General features: G+C 42.6%; 1 protein-coding gene across 2 annotated transcripts in view; it reads right to left on the minus strand.

The window, feature by feature from the left end:
- The window catches only part of setd3 (SET domain containing 3, actin histidine methyltransferase), a 110,694-nt gene that overhangs the window by 64,380 nt on the left and 33,103 nt on the right, over positions 1-13,211 (minus strand). For both annotated transcript variants that reach the window (XM_078406852.1, XM_078406853.1), the window contains exons 5-6: positions 9,505-9,577; positions 6,511-6,767 (exon numbers count right to left, since the gene is read on the minus strand). In XM_078406852.1, the coding sequence (XP_078262978.1) occupies positions 6,511-6,767; positions 9,505-9,577 (330 nt within the window). The remainder of the gene's footprint in view (positions 1-6,510; positions 6,768-9,504; positions 9,578-13,211) is intronic.

A 13,211-nucleotide genomic window follows, 5' to 3' on the forward strand; every position in this document is an offset into this window, starting at 1 on the left:
GAGGTTCTGATGAAGGGTCACTGTTCTGAAACATTAACTCGACTTTTCACTTCACATGTTTGTTGCCCGACCTGAGTACCTGCTTTTAGTATCACATTTCCAGTGGGAGATTTTTTTGTGCTTTTTATTTACCATTCATAGAAACATAAAAAATAGGTGCAGGAGTAGGCCATTCGGCCCTTCGAGCCTGCACCGCCATTCAATATGATCATGGCTGATCATCCAGCTCAGTAACCTGTACCTGCCTTCTCTCCATACCCCCTGATCCCTTTAGCCGCAAGGGCCACATCTAACTCCCTCTTAAATATAGCCAATGAACCGGCCTCAACTACCTTCTGTGGCAGAGAATTCCACACTCACCACTCTCTGTGTGAAGAAATGTTTTCTCATCTCGGTCGTAAAAGACTTCCCCCTTATCCTTAGGCTGTGACCCCTGGTTCTGGACTTCCCCAACATCGGGAACAATCTTCCCGCATCTAGCCTCTCCAACCCCTTAAGAATTTTATATGTTTCTATAAGATCCCCCCTCAGTCTTCTAAATTCCAGCGAGTACAAGTCTAGTCTATCCAGTCTTTCTTCATATGAAAGTCCTGCCATCCCAGGGATCAATCTGGTGAACCTTCTCTACTCCCTCTAGGGCTAGAATGTCTTTCCTCAGATTAGGAGACCAAAACTGTACACAATACTTCAGGTGCGGTCTCACCAAGGCCCTGTACAACTGCAGCAGAACCTCCCTGCTCCTATACTCAAATCCTCTTGCTATGAATGCTAACATACCATTCGATTTCTTCACTCAAGTTCAAGTTCCTTTGCTGAATTTCAGATGCAAGGTTGTGCATGATCATAACAAAAGTTATCTTGAAATCTAGTGGTTGAAACTATAAGCTTGTGGTTCTCCAAGGAGACCTGGGTCATGACAAAATGCAAAAGCATGTCAACTCTTCAGTTATAAAAGGATGCAAAATATATTATTAATTTTAAAAAGTATATAGCCAAACAATAATAACGTCGGAGGTACTGCAGATGCTGATTTATACCAAAGACAGACACAAAATGCTGCAGTAACTCAGCGGGTCAGGCAGCATCTCTCGAGAAAAGGAATAGGTCCCGACCCGAAATGTCCTGACCGCCAAGTTCTGGTTCAAAATATAGGAAAACAGGTTTCAAAAAGTACACAACCTCCATCTGCAGTTTGCTGAAGTCTGATCCTACTGGCTGATAAGCTGAATTCTTTAGCTGCCCAGAATCCTAACGTGAGGTGGACCACAGTAGAGGTCTGAAGAAGGGGCCTCGACCCGAAACGTCACCCATTCCTTCTATCCAGAGATGCTGCCTGTCCCGCTGAGTTATTCCAGCATTTTGTGTCTATCCACATTGAAAAGGTTGCTTTATGGATCACGACCATGCCAGTAAAAAGTAAAAAGATGATAACAAGGTCCAGAAGTTAACCGAGACAAGATGACATTTCATATGTGATCAATACAAAAATAAACCACCAGCATGTGGAAGAATGGTACCTCGTACTAGCCTACAACCCAGTGGTATGTACATTGAATTGTCCACTTTCAAGTAATATCACCCCCACCTCCCCGAGTCCCTCCTCATCTAGGTGCGCACACATTTCTCCGATCATTCTAGTCACTCTACTCCTCTCTGCTCCTTCGTATGCACATCTCCAATCCCAGTTCTAGATTTCCCTTTTATATCCCTCCCTCTGTCTTTTCATCCCTCCTCTTCTTTCCTTCTGACATCCTTCTGCCTCCTTTTTACCTCTGGCCTTTGTCACCCCTCTCCCCATTTCACCTACATCTAACTACTTTCCAGGCTTTGTCCTTCCCCATCTCTCTTTTCCAGCTCCCCCCCCCCCCCCCAATTCTGAAGAGTCCTGACCCAAAATGCCATCCGTCCGTTTCCTCCACAGATACTGTTTGACCCGCCGAGTTCCTAAAACACTGTTATTCTTGCTCAAGATTCCAGCATCTGTAGATGATATCAATGTAGCCAGAATCTTCGCCTTTGACCTTATCTTGTTCTCCTCAATCCTATTGTAAGGGCCAACGGGAAAGAAGACAAGTGCTCTTTTCTGAACGTGGACAGGATTCTCAGGATCTGAGAGATACTGACTTCTGGGCAATGTCAGAGTGTGGAATTCGCCTCCTTTGCACTAATAAGTTGGCAGCGATGTCAGGAGAGCCACATTTGGATGGGAACAGCATTTTATCAATGTAAAAACACCTTGAGGCTTGCAGCTATAATACGATTCTCTATTCCTGCCTTCAGCATTATTATGCAGAACACCTAAAGCATTTGACTTCATTATTACTTCATTAATTGGTCTTGCAAAGTCCATAATAATACACAAACTGGTTAATTGAATTAGCTAATACGGGATTCAGGTGATTTCACTGTTGGCTTGCTGGAAATTACAACTCTAATTGTGTTCTATACTGAAATACGTGCAAGCACTGAAGGCAGAAATGGAAGCAGGCCAATGAATCCCCTGAGCCCTGAAACACAAAATGTGAAAATATAGATGCATGTCATTTGACCTCAACTGGTTTTATGTGCTTATGATTTCCCCCATGCAATCCCATCTAAAATGGTCAAAGTAGAACAAAATCCCAGTATTGCAAGATACTGATTAAGCAATCAAATTCTACGTATTATGGGGAGATACCCCCAACTACTTTCATCTGCAGTAATTATCTTCATCACAAAACTAAATAGAACATATTCCAACAATTATATACAAATCCTTTCCAATTTTCCCCACAGTCATTCTGTTAATTATACAATCTTTCTAAATTTAGGTCTGTTGTAGATGTCTTCACGTTTTTTTTTTAATGGCTTCTCTTGCTCCTGCAGCGGTATGTGCATTTTAATTGCAAGACAATGGTATCCCTTTGTGACCTGAACCAGATATTGATGTCTTTCGTGTGTGCACTTCAATTTCTCAAAAGACAAACTGAGCGAGCATTAGTGGGAAAGAGTTGCCACAAATAAGTAAATTGCTATATTTCATCACAAAATGATCTCAAGAACTGCGGTTGTGATCAGATTCCCCTCAATTCAATCAATCAGCGCACAACTTAACCTTGCAAAATAATACACAAAAAGAAAATGTCACTCTTCCCACAGCTATGGATCATCTTAAATGACCTACACATCACGACTTCCAACTGTCCTCCAGTTGTTCTACTTGTTCGTCTTTAAGGCATAGAGCTTTCTCATTTAGAAACCTGCCTGCGTCCTACTCTGTGCCTTTAAACAGCAGAAGATAAAACACTGGTATTGATCAACAAATTACAATAGGTAGAAGCGGTTTATCAGTTATTGAAAGGAGATCAGTTAGAGGTCATGGTCGGTTGACCTGCCTAACTAAATCCCTCAATATCCTAATCTATCAACTCACCTTAAAAAAAAAAATCTGTTGCAAATGATTTTATGGGAGAGGGAGGCAGTGGAATTAGAGGGAAGGAGGCTGGAGGCAATGGTGGCGAAGGGGAAAACAAAAAAGGTTCAAACATTTCCAAAACCTTTTGCATGCGGGGAAAAAATTACTCCTTTCACACCACTAAGGGGCAACACAGTGGAATCCTCTTTAGGATTAACCCACTTGACAAGTTATTGATCAATCCTTTCAGGCACCAATTAATCAACTGCAACATCCACTAAACCCGACGGTATATTACACTGGTTTTCAGAATTTGTCTCTTGTGAGCCTAGGAACAGTGAGCAGCTTCACTGTGAAATAATCCCTTGTTATGGATTCCCCCCATGAGGTGAAACATCATCTGAGCACATATCAATACCAAGTCATTGGGTAATTTTAAAGCAGAGATTGACAGATTTTTGATTAGCAAGAGTGTCAAAGGTTACAGGGAGAAGGCAGGAGAATGTGATTAAGAGATTGAACGGCAGAGTGGACTCGAAGGGCCGAATGGCCTAATTCTGCTCCCATGCCTTACCGTCTACTTCCAGTCCTGTCAGTGTTGAATATATTTGAAAAACATCACTTTTCACTTTCCAAACTCCAATGAGTACAAGTCAAACCTGCTCAAATGCATGGTGTCAATCTGATATCAATCTGCATTTGTTCCATTTAAGGGCCTGTTCCCGAAATCAGGTGCAATGAGGTCAGAGAAGATATTGTTCGATTAAAGCCCAAATTTTGCATTCAAACCCTTGGGACACAAAGATTAACATTCCACGCGTCTTTTCAATTACTTGTACCAACCATTTACATCAAATTCAATTTTGTGCTAATCTTTTACGGGACATGAACATTTCTAGCGAGACCAGCATTTATTACAGATTCCCGATTGCTCGAGAAGCCATGGGATGCTAGGCCGCTGCACAGCTCAGTTTAGATTCAACCACATTACTGTGGCTCTGAAGTCATTTAAGCCTGACCCAGTCTAGGCAGCAGATTCGGACCTCCGCTGTTTCTAGTTTTTCACCATGTAGTAAGTACTCTCGTCTTGCCTTTATAAATTCAGTGGGTTCCCTCATACTTGCCCACAATGAGCACAATCTATTTATATTTGCAATCTTATGCTTCCAACTGCACTGCTTACAATGCCAACTCTGTGCCATTGCCAAAATTGAATCCAGGCCTCTCTACTCAGATTAGTCACTCATATTGAATTGAATTGATAGAAACATAGAAAATAGGTGCAGGAGTAGGCCATTCGGCCCTTCGAGCCTGCACCGCCATTCAATATGATCATGGCTGATCATCCAACTCAGTATCCTGTACCTGCCTTCTCTCCATACCCCCTGATCCCTTTAGCCACAAGGGCCACATCTAACTCCCTCTTAAATATAGCCAACGAACTGGCCTCAACTACCCTCTGTGGCAGAGAATTCCACAGATTCACCACTCTCTGTGTGAAAAAAAACGTTCTCATCTCGGTCCTAAAAGACTTCCTCCTTATCCTTAAACTGTGACCCCTTGATTGATAGATACAACATAAAACAGGTCCTTTGGCCCACCGACCATCGATGTGACCCATTCGCACTGGTTATCCCACTTTCACATCCACTCCCTGCACACTAAGGGCAATTTGCAGAGCCAATTAAACTCTGGGGGGGGGGCGAATAAAAGGAGGAGCCGGCGTGCTTTATAACTCTGTCTGCACCGTAGGTAATACATACCCCATTTGTATAGATTGGGTATGCAAGCAAAGAGTTTCACTGTGCCTTGTCACACGTGACAATAAAGTAAAGTATTCCATTCCATACTATAAACCCGTATGTCATTGAGATGTGGGAGGAAACACGAGCCCCCGGAGGAAACCCGTGTGGTCACAGGGAGAATGTGGTTGAATCTTACCTGATCAAAATAGATAACATGGCAAGGGTCTGGAACCAAGGGTGTCACCAAAATCGGTGGTGGACCTGTATATGTGAACAGCTGACATCTCAACACAGATACCTGTAGGATTACACCACTAGAATCCTGGAAATCATCCCCATTCTCCGTCCGCTTCATTAACCAGGGACAGTTTACCAAACAAAGCAATATGTTTGGAACTCTGCCATGGCACAATGATATTACGTCCCAAAAATTCCTGTTGGTCAAACGAAAGTCTCCGAATCATGGCCACCATGTTTTTAGGAGTGTTCCTCAATAATCAACGGGGCAGATTTGGAAACATTCATGTTATAAGAAAACACACACAAACATACTAAGGTAGTTTTCTAACTTTGGAGAGGTCCATAAGAGGTTCACAGATAGGGAGATGATTTGGTTAATTCACAAAAAGCAATAAAAAGGTAAAAAAGGTACCTATTGAGCAATTTGAATGTCCACTCGGATATCCAGACACCCCCCAACTTCCGAAAAGCTGCAATCATTGACATCGCTTTTCCAGTTCAGATGAAAGATTTTCCACTTCAACCAATAACTGTGGAGCTTCAGCTATTCACAATATACTTGTGACTTGAATTATTGAGTCAAGAGCCCTGTATTCAAGTTACTCTTTCCACAGTATGTATTTTTTAACAGTTGCCACCATCACAGAGGGTAGAGAGTCACACATTTTCCTGACTGCAAACAAGTTATTTTTCAAAAATATAATACCCTAGGTACTAGAACGCAAAATATTCCATGATATAGTTTATTCTTCCCTAACATAGAACCAATTACTTCAATAACTAATACTAAGGCAGTTCATTACTTCTATAACAAAAATAACATTAACAGCTACCTAACCTCAGGTTAGGCTGTATTTTGCCTTCTGTAAATATTACACTTTAAAAGGAACTCAGCCCATTTCACGGCAGAATTACATACTTTGTTGTGCAGAAGTTACGTGATGTTCTTGTCATTCACCACACTTCAGAATTCGAGGTTAATGTCATGGTAATATATCATTGGGTAATTAACATTAGGAGTGCCTCTAAATACAGATCACAATTGAAAAATATGCATTTGAATTAGTCTCCAGCTGATCGTTGAAATGGAGAACTTCTTCGGAAGAACATTGCGGCATTGGGTAAACTTACCTGGATGAGTTTATAGAAGTAGGCATATTGGCGAGCAGTGTTTTTATACTGACTGAAGACATCGTGGATGGCTTGCGTTGACTGGAGGTAACGAACTTCTTCCTCTTCAAAATATAAAGGAGTATGGTACTCCACGGGCAAAGTCTTAATGTAGGGCAACCAGAAGGAATCGGGATTCAGTCGTTCACAAAGCAGGTGAAAGGCAAGAGTGATATTTCCCATGGCTTGCAGAATCCGGTCCTGGGAATACACGGGACCTGGACAGCAAGCAAGGTACACATTTTAGGCTGTTTGTTATGCCAGGAGTAATAAAGCTATTAATTAACATCTATGAATACCAAGAAATCCAGGAAGCCAGTGATCTTGGTGCTGTAGTTTAGTTTAGAGATACAGCGTGGAAGCAGGCCCTTCGGCCCACAGAGTCCTTGCCGACCAGCGATCCCCACACACTAGCACTATCCTACACACTAGAGGCAATTTACCCGTAGCCAATTAATCGACAATCTTTGGAATGTGGGAGGAAACCGGTGCTCCCGTAGAAAACCCACACGGTCACAGGGAGAACGTACAAACTCTGTACAGACAGCATGCGCAGTCAGGATCGAACCCGAGTCCCTGGTGCTGTGAGGCAGCATCTCTACTGTTGTGCCACCATGCCACCCCTGTAGTGCCATGGATAGCTGAGATGTTAGAAACCAGCAAGGCTCTGAAAGTTTAAAGGTCTGCTTTATTTCCACAATACCCTCATAGAACATACATTTGTGTCTCGCTCCAAGAACATTATTCTTGGAACAAACACAACTCTTATCAGAACCCCAAGCGAAGAGATTAGATTGGACAAATCTTCCATCCTGTCAGATTCTCAACATGGGGAAATGCAAGCTATTCAAATTTTAAAGTCAGTCTTTTATTTGTTTATTGGTCCCCACTCCCCTAGCTAGCTGTGTGGAAACATTATGTAATGTAGTCAATGTGAAATAATCACAGAGCAACCCACTTCAACAACAGATCCAATAAGCACTAGCTCATGGTGGGAGATGGTGCAACAGCTTTGCTACAATCCAAACACAAAAGTTCAACAACTATGAAATGTATTTGATACAAAAATGTACGTCGGTTATAAACAGAACTAAACACAGGGAGAGATTTCATCAACATGTTTAAAAGAAAATTCAATTATAGCACAAGAGTGATTCTGAATGTAATCCAGGTAGCTTGAATATCTGTGCAGAGGACAGAGCTGGATGCTCACAACTCTAAATACGCCACTGAACCGACTACATCGTCATCTGGAACACTCCGTTTTTGGATTTATTAATAGATGTACAGCTTGCCAGGCGACGGAGGCGAATTCGAGCTGATGTTCAGGGACAGCAGTGAATGAAATGCAGGTGATCCAAGTCCTGGAGCGACTAGGCTTGTATACACTGGAATTTAGAAGGATGAGAGGGGATCTTATCGAAACGTATAGGATTATTAAGGGGTTGGACACGTTCGAGGCAGGAAACATGTTCCCAATGTTGGGGGAGTCCAGAACCATAGTTTAAGAATAAGGGGCAGGCCATTTAGAACGGAGATGAGGAAAAACTTTTTCAGTCAGAGAGTTGTGAATCTGTGGAATTCTCTGCATTCAAGAGAGAGCTAGATAGAGCTCTTAAGGATAGCGGAGTCAGGGGGTATGCGGAGAAGGCAGGAACGGGGTACTAATTGAGAATGATTAGCCATGATCACATTGAATGGCGGTGCTGGCTCGAAGGGCCGAATGGCCTACTCCTGCACCTATTGTCTATTGTCCTAATATACAAATCCAAAGGGCCTGCTACAGATTTCCACAAAAGGGTCTGCTCAACCAGTTACTTAAGTATTTTACCCGTGTTCCTCCTCACAGCTCTGCTTCTGCACAGTAATCAGGAGTTGCAATGCTGAACAAAATGATCGGTCTTCTCAGTGTTTATTCCGATTGGGGCATTACCCTACTGCCAATTGACAAAACTAGATCCATGCAGGGCTGTCAAAGGACAAGGATGGAGCCTTCATCCAACTAATTCAATAAAACTCAAAATGACTTGACATCTGTAATCTTCAACTAAAAAAGGAATCGAATGACTCAGTCATTAAGTACTAAATTCTATGTTAGCCAAATGAGAATTGGGTAAGCACCAGATGGAAAATAAGTTCAATGGCCATGGGGAAAGAACAGTGGAATAAAAGTATAGCCATGCTGACAGGGCCCTTGAAAGGTGATGTCAAATACTTTAATTTTAAAAAGTGTAACACTGCAATTTTCCATGCACGAGAGGAATTAACACTCTAAGTCTTTATTTATGCACAAGTGCTACATAAACATCAGATGAAAGCAGGCAGTGTTTAAACTTGGAAATCCAAAAACTGCTGCTGGCTCTGCTCCATCATAGAACCTGGGTTTCAAAGTAGCCGAGAGATAGATAGATTCTTGATTAGTACACGTGTCAGAGGTTGTGGGGAGAAGGCAGGAGAATGGGGTTAGGAGGTAGTTATATCAGCCATGATTGAATGATGGAATGGCCGAATGGCCGAATTCTGCTCCAATTACTTATAACCTTTTGACTGATTGATGGATAGGTGACGTTTCGTTTTGGAACCTTTCTCAGACACAAAATTAACCCGCGAGTCCATGGGATGAAGGAGGAAATCAGGAAAACTCTCAGAATCCCTGGAAAACTATGCAAACGCCTCACACGGCCAAGATCAAACCTGTGGTGTAGCGGAATATTTGGAGGAGGAATGTTTATTTGTCATCTGCCCTGTGGTGAAACAGACTTGAAAGGTGCTATGCAACATTAAAGACAGCATCCCAATTTAATGAACACCAAGCAATCTATACCCTACCAAACATCGGCAAATCCACATTCACTCAACTGCTTGGTGTTTCAGAAATGACTAAATATTTGAAAAGAGTGAGACACAGGCAATGGCCTTGAGTAAATTTATGGACATTAGTAAATTATTACCTACCCAGTATAGAGTTTTTAGCAGATTCAACAGTCATCAGCATTTTTCGAGGGATCCACAGAAAAAGTTCTTCTGCCTAAAAACAAAAAGAAGCCCATCACCAAAGTCTGCTCTGATAAAGCCACAAGTAAATCCCAAATTATATTGTGCTACATACGCAAGGATTCTCATCAATCCAAAAAAAGGTTTTCAGAAGCAAATTCGGGAACAAAGTATGTCAAAATAATAGTTGGCAACACAGTAGTTTTGAGCAATAACTGCACCTATGCCCTTTCGAAAGAAGTATGGCGCTAATCTCTGCTTTTACCAATTGTCATCTTCGCTGTGCAAGAGAAGCAAAGTTGTACAGGGCATTGGTGAGACCACACCTGTGAGTATTGCGTACAGTTTTGGTCTCCTAATCTGAGGAAAGACATTCTTGCCATAGAGGGAGTACAGAGAAGGTTCACCAGATTGATTCCTGGGATGGCAGGACTTTCATATGAAGAAAGACTGGATAGACTCGGCTTGTACTCGCTGGAATTTAGAAGATTGAGGGGGGATCTTATAGAAACTTACAAAATTCTTAAGGGGCTGGACAGGCTAGATGCAGGAAGATTGTTCCCGATGTTGGGGAAGTCCAGAACAAGGGGTCACAGTTTAAGGATAAGGGGGAAGTCTTTTAGGACCGAGATGAGAACGTTTTTTTTCACACAGAGAGTGGTGAATCTGTGGAATTCTCTGCCATAGAAGGTAGTTGAGGCCAGTTCATTGGCTATATTTAAGAGGGAGTTAGATGTGGCCCTGGTGGCTAAAGGGATCAGGGGGTATGGAGAGAAGGCAGGTACGGGATACTGAGTTGGATGATCAGCCATGATCATATTGAATGGCAGTGCAGGCTCGAAGGGCCTACTCCTGCACCTATTTTCTATGTTTCTATGTAAATGCATAATAAATGCATTCGGTATGTGTCGGAATGTGGGTAGAGGAAAATTCATGAAGTGGCGACGGCCCTATTTTTTGCACAACTGCCAGAAATTTATTGCCTTCAGTGATAATGCATTCTGTTAATACCAAGTTTGTGCTGCCTTAAACAGTAATTATCTAGTACTGGTGTGGTTCCTTGTTTTTGTTTTTCTCATCGGGACCCTTGAAAGTTCCACCAAGAATGTTTACTAATCTGATCGTGTTGCAGGAAACTGCTGTGCACTTTCATGCCAAATTTACCCAGTCTGCCATACAAACAAATGAACATGACAAAACTTTGGCCCTTCAATCCTGATTTGGAAGCTGCGAGCCAAGATTTCACCTGGCATGTTCCGAATACAAGTTAATCTTTATTCACAAACTGCCTTGCATAAAAGAGATTGAACCATAAACATACCAGTAAGCTGGAATTAGTTTCAAAGTCAACACTCCAGAAAAACAAATTGGAGGACAGGGTACGGGGCAAAACAATTGAGCTTAGAGATTTATTCACAAAATGCTGGAGTAACTCAGCAGGTCAGGCAGCATCTCAGGAGAGAAGGAATGGGTGACGTTTCGGGTCGAGACCCTTCTTCAGTCTGAAGAAGGGTCTCGACCCGAAACATCACCCATTCAGAAGGGTCTCGACCCGAAACGTCACCCATTCCTTCTCTCCCGAGATGCTGCCTGACCTGCTGAGTTACTCCAGCATTTTGTGAATAAATACCTTCGATTTGTACCAGCATCTGCAGTTATTTTCTTACACTACATTGAGCTTAGAGAAGTATATTCAAAATATTGGGGACCCAAGGATCTCAGCTGATATATTTGCCCTAACGTCCCATCCCTGTGCCTTAATCGGCAACTCCATTCCCCACATTGATTTTCCGACAGCCTTGGGCCCAGAGCCTTGTCGGATTATCCATTTTGCCGGACTAACAGAGGTCACGTATTGATAATTCAACAATACACCTCTGACCCACTAATTATACCCATCCCTTGTCTCCAAAGCACCATGGACTGCTAGAAACTTAAAGAATGAATAATTAACATAGAAATAAGCAATTAACTCTTTCAGGACGGAGTCACACTTCCCAAAAGAACGTGTGTCACACGCAACGCACTCGTAATTTTGATGCCGGACCATCAGTTAAGGGAAATAGGTGGTGGACCTGTAGTTTAAAATCAATGCAACACTCAGCTAAGAGAAACAAATTATCATTTGAATTGTCAGAATGGAACAGGATGCGAAATAATTTGTCATTTGCCTTTCTGCCTTTCCATCAAATATCAAGTAAAACATGCCGTGACTGCAGGAGTTGACTTGACTTTACATTCCTGATCGGTCAGTTCACGAGACAACGTGTATTTATTCATATAAATAATGACTTGTTTGTCACTTGGCTCACGGGAAAATGTGCTACTGAATTTGAACAAATGACGAGGCTGTGCACATCTCTAGCTCAACTTAGCACATTAACTCCAAAAAAAAACATTTCGGGTCACGGACCTTTTATCTAAGCAAAATGCAACCACTGCCCCCTCGTCAAGCTTTCCCCTTGGACCCTAAACCTATACTCTCTTGGTTTGGACTCCTTTACGCTGGGAAAAAGATTGTGACCATTTATCATATCATATCATATCATATATATACAGCCGGAAACAGGCCTTTTCGGCCCTCCAAGTCCGTGCCGCCCAGCGATCCCTGTACATTAACACTATCCTACACCCACTAGGGACAATTTTTACATTTACCCAGCCAATTAACCTACATACCTGTACGTCTTTGGAGTGTGGGAGGAAACCGAAGATCTCGGAGAAAACCCACGCAGGTCACTGGGAGAACGTACAAACTCCTTACAGTGCAGCACCCGTAGTCAGGATCGAACCTGAGTCTCCGGCGCTGCATTCGCTGTAAAGCAGCAACTCTACCGCTGCGCTACCGTGCCGCCCTTATCTATGACTTGTGATTTTATCATCCCTCAGTCTCTGGGAAAAAAGCCCTGGCCTATTCAGCATCTCCTCTTAACTGAAGTCATACCAACAGTCTCGGAAATCTATTCTGCACCCTTAATGATATCTCCCTACAGCTGGGCAACCAGAACTGTGCACAATACTGCAAGTGTGGTCTCATGAATGACTTGCACAGATGCAACATGATGTCCCAACTCCTGTACTCAATACCCTGACCGATGAAGGCAAGCAGGCCTAAAGCCTTCTGAAGAAGGGTCTACAGCCGAAATATCACCAATTCCTTTTCTCCAGAGTAGCTACCTGACCCGCTGAGTTACTCCAGCTTTTTGCGTCAGCCTTCTTCACCATCCTGTCCACTTGTGTTACCGGTCTCAGGGAACTGTGCACCTGTACCCCTCGGTCTGTCTGTTCGACAGCACTCTCTAGAGCAAAACTCGAGCTGTCACCGTTTGATCTCCCTGTTGTGGGGTCAATGTTGGATATCACAGTTTTCACTTTAACGGATTTGTGATTAGATACGTCTGTAGGAAATAGACTGACCTTGTTTAGTCAACAGGAAACCAAGCTGTGACAGCACATTAACTATTCCAGAATAAAGAAGATTTCCATTCTATCTACTGTCCATTAGACTATTTACTTCCTTCATCTAGATTCTGCTGTACTTTTAGATAGCCTTCACAGTCCACTGCACCATGAGTTTTGGTGTCATCCACTAATTTATTAACCATGTTAACAATGTTGACATCCAAAGCATTAATATAAATGACAAATGGCAGTGTACCCAGCACCGT

The sequence above is a fragment of the Rhinoraja longicauda genome, chromosome 10 (genome assembly GCF_053455715.1).
Source record: "Rhinoraja longicauda isolate Sanriku21f chromosome 10, sRhiLon1.1, whole genome shotgun sequence".
NCBI classification, from domain to species: domain Eukaryota; kingdom Metazoa; phylum Chordata; class Chondrichthyes; order Rajiformes; family Arhynchobatidae; genus Rhinoraja; species Rhinoraja longicauda.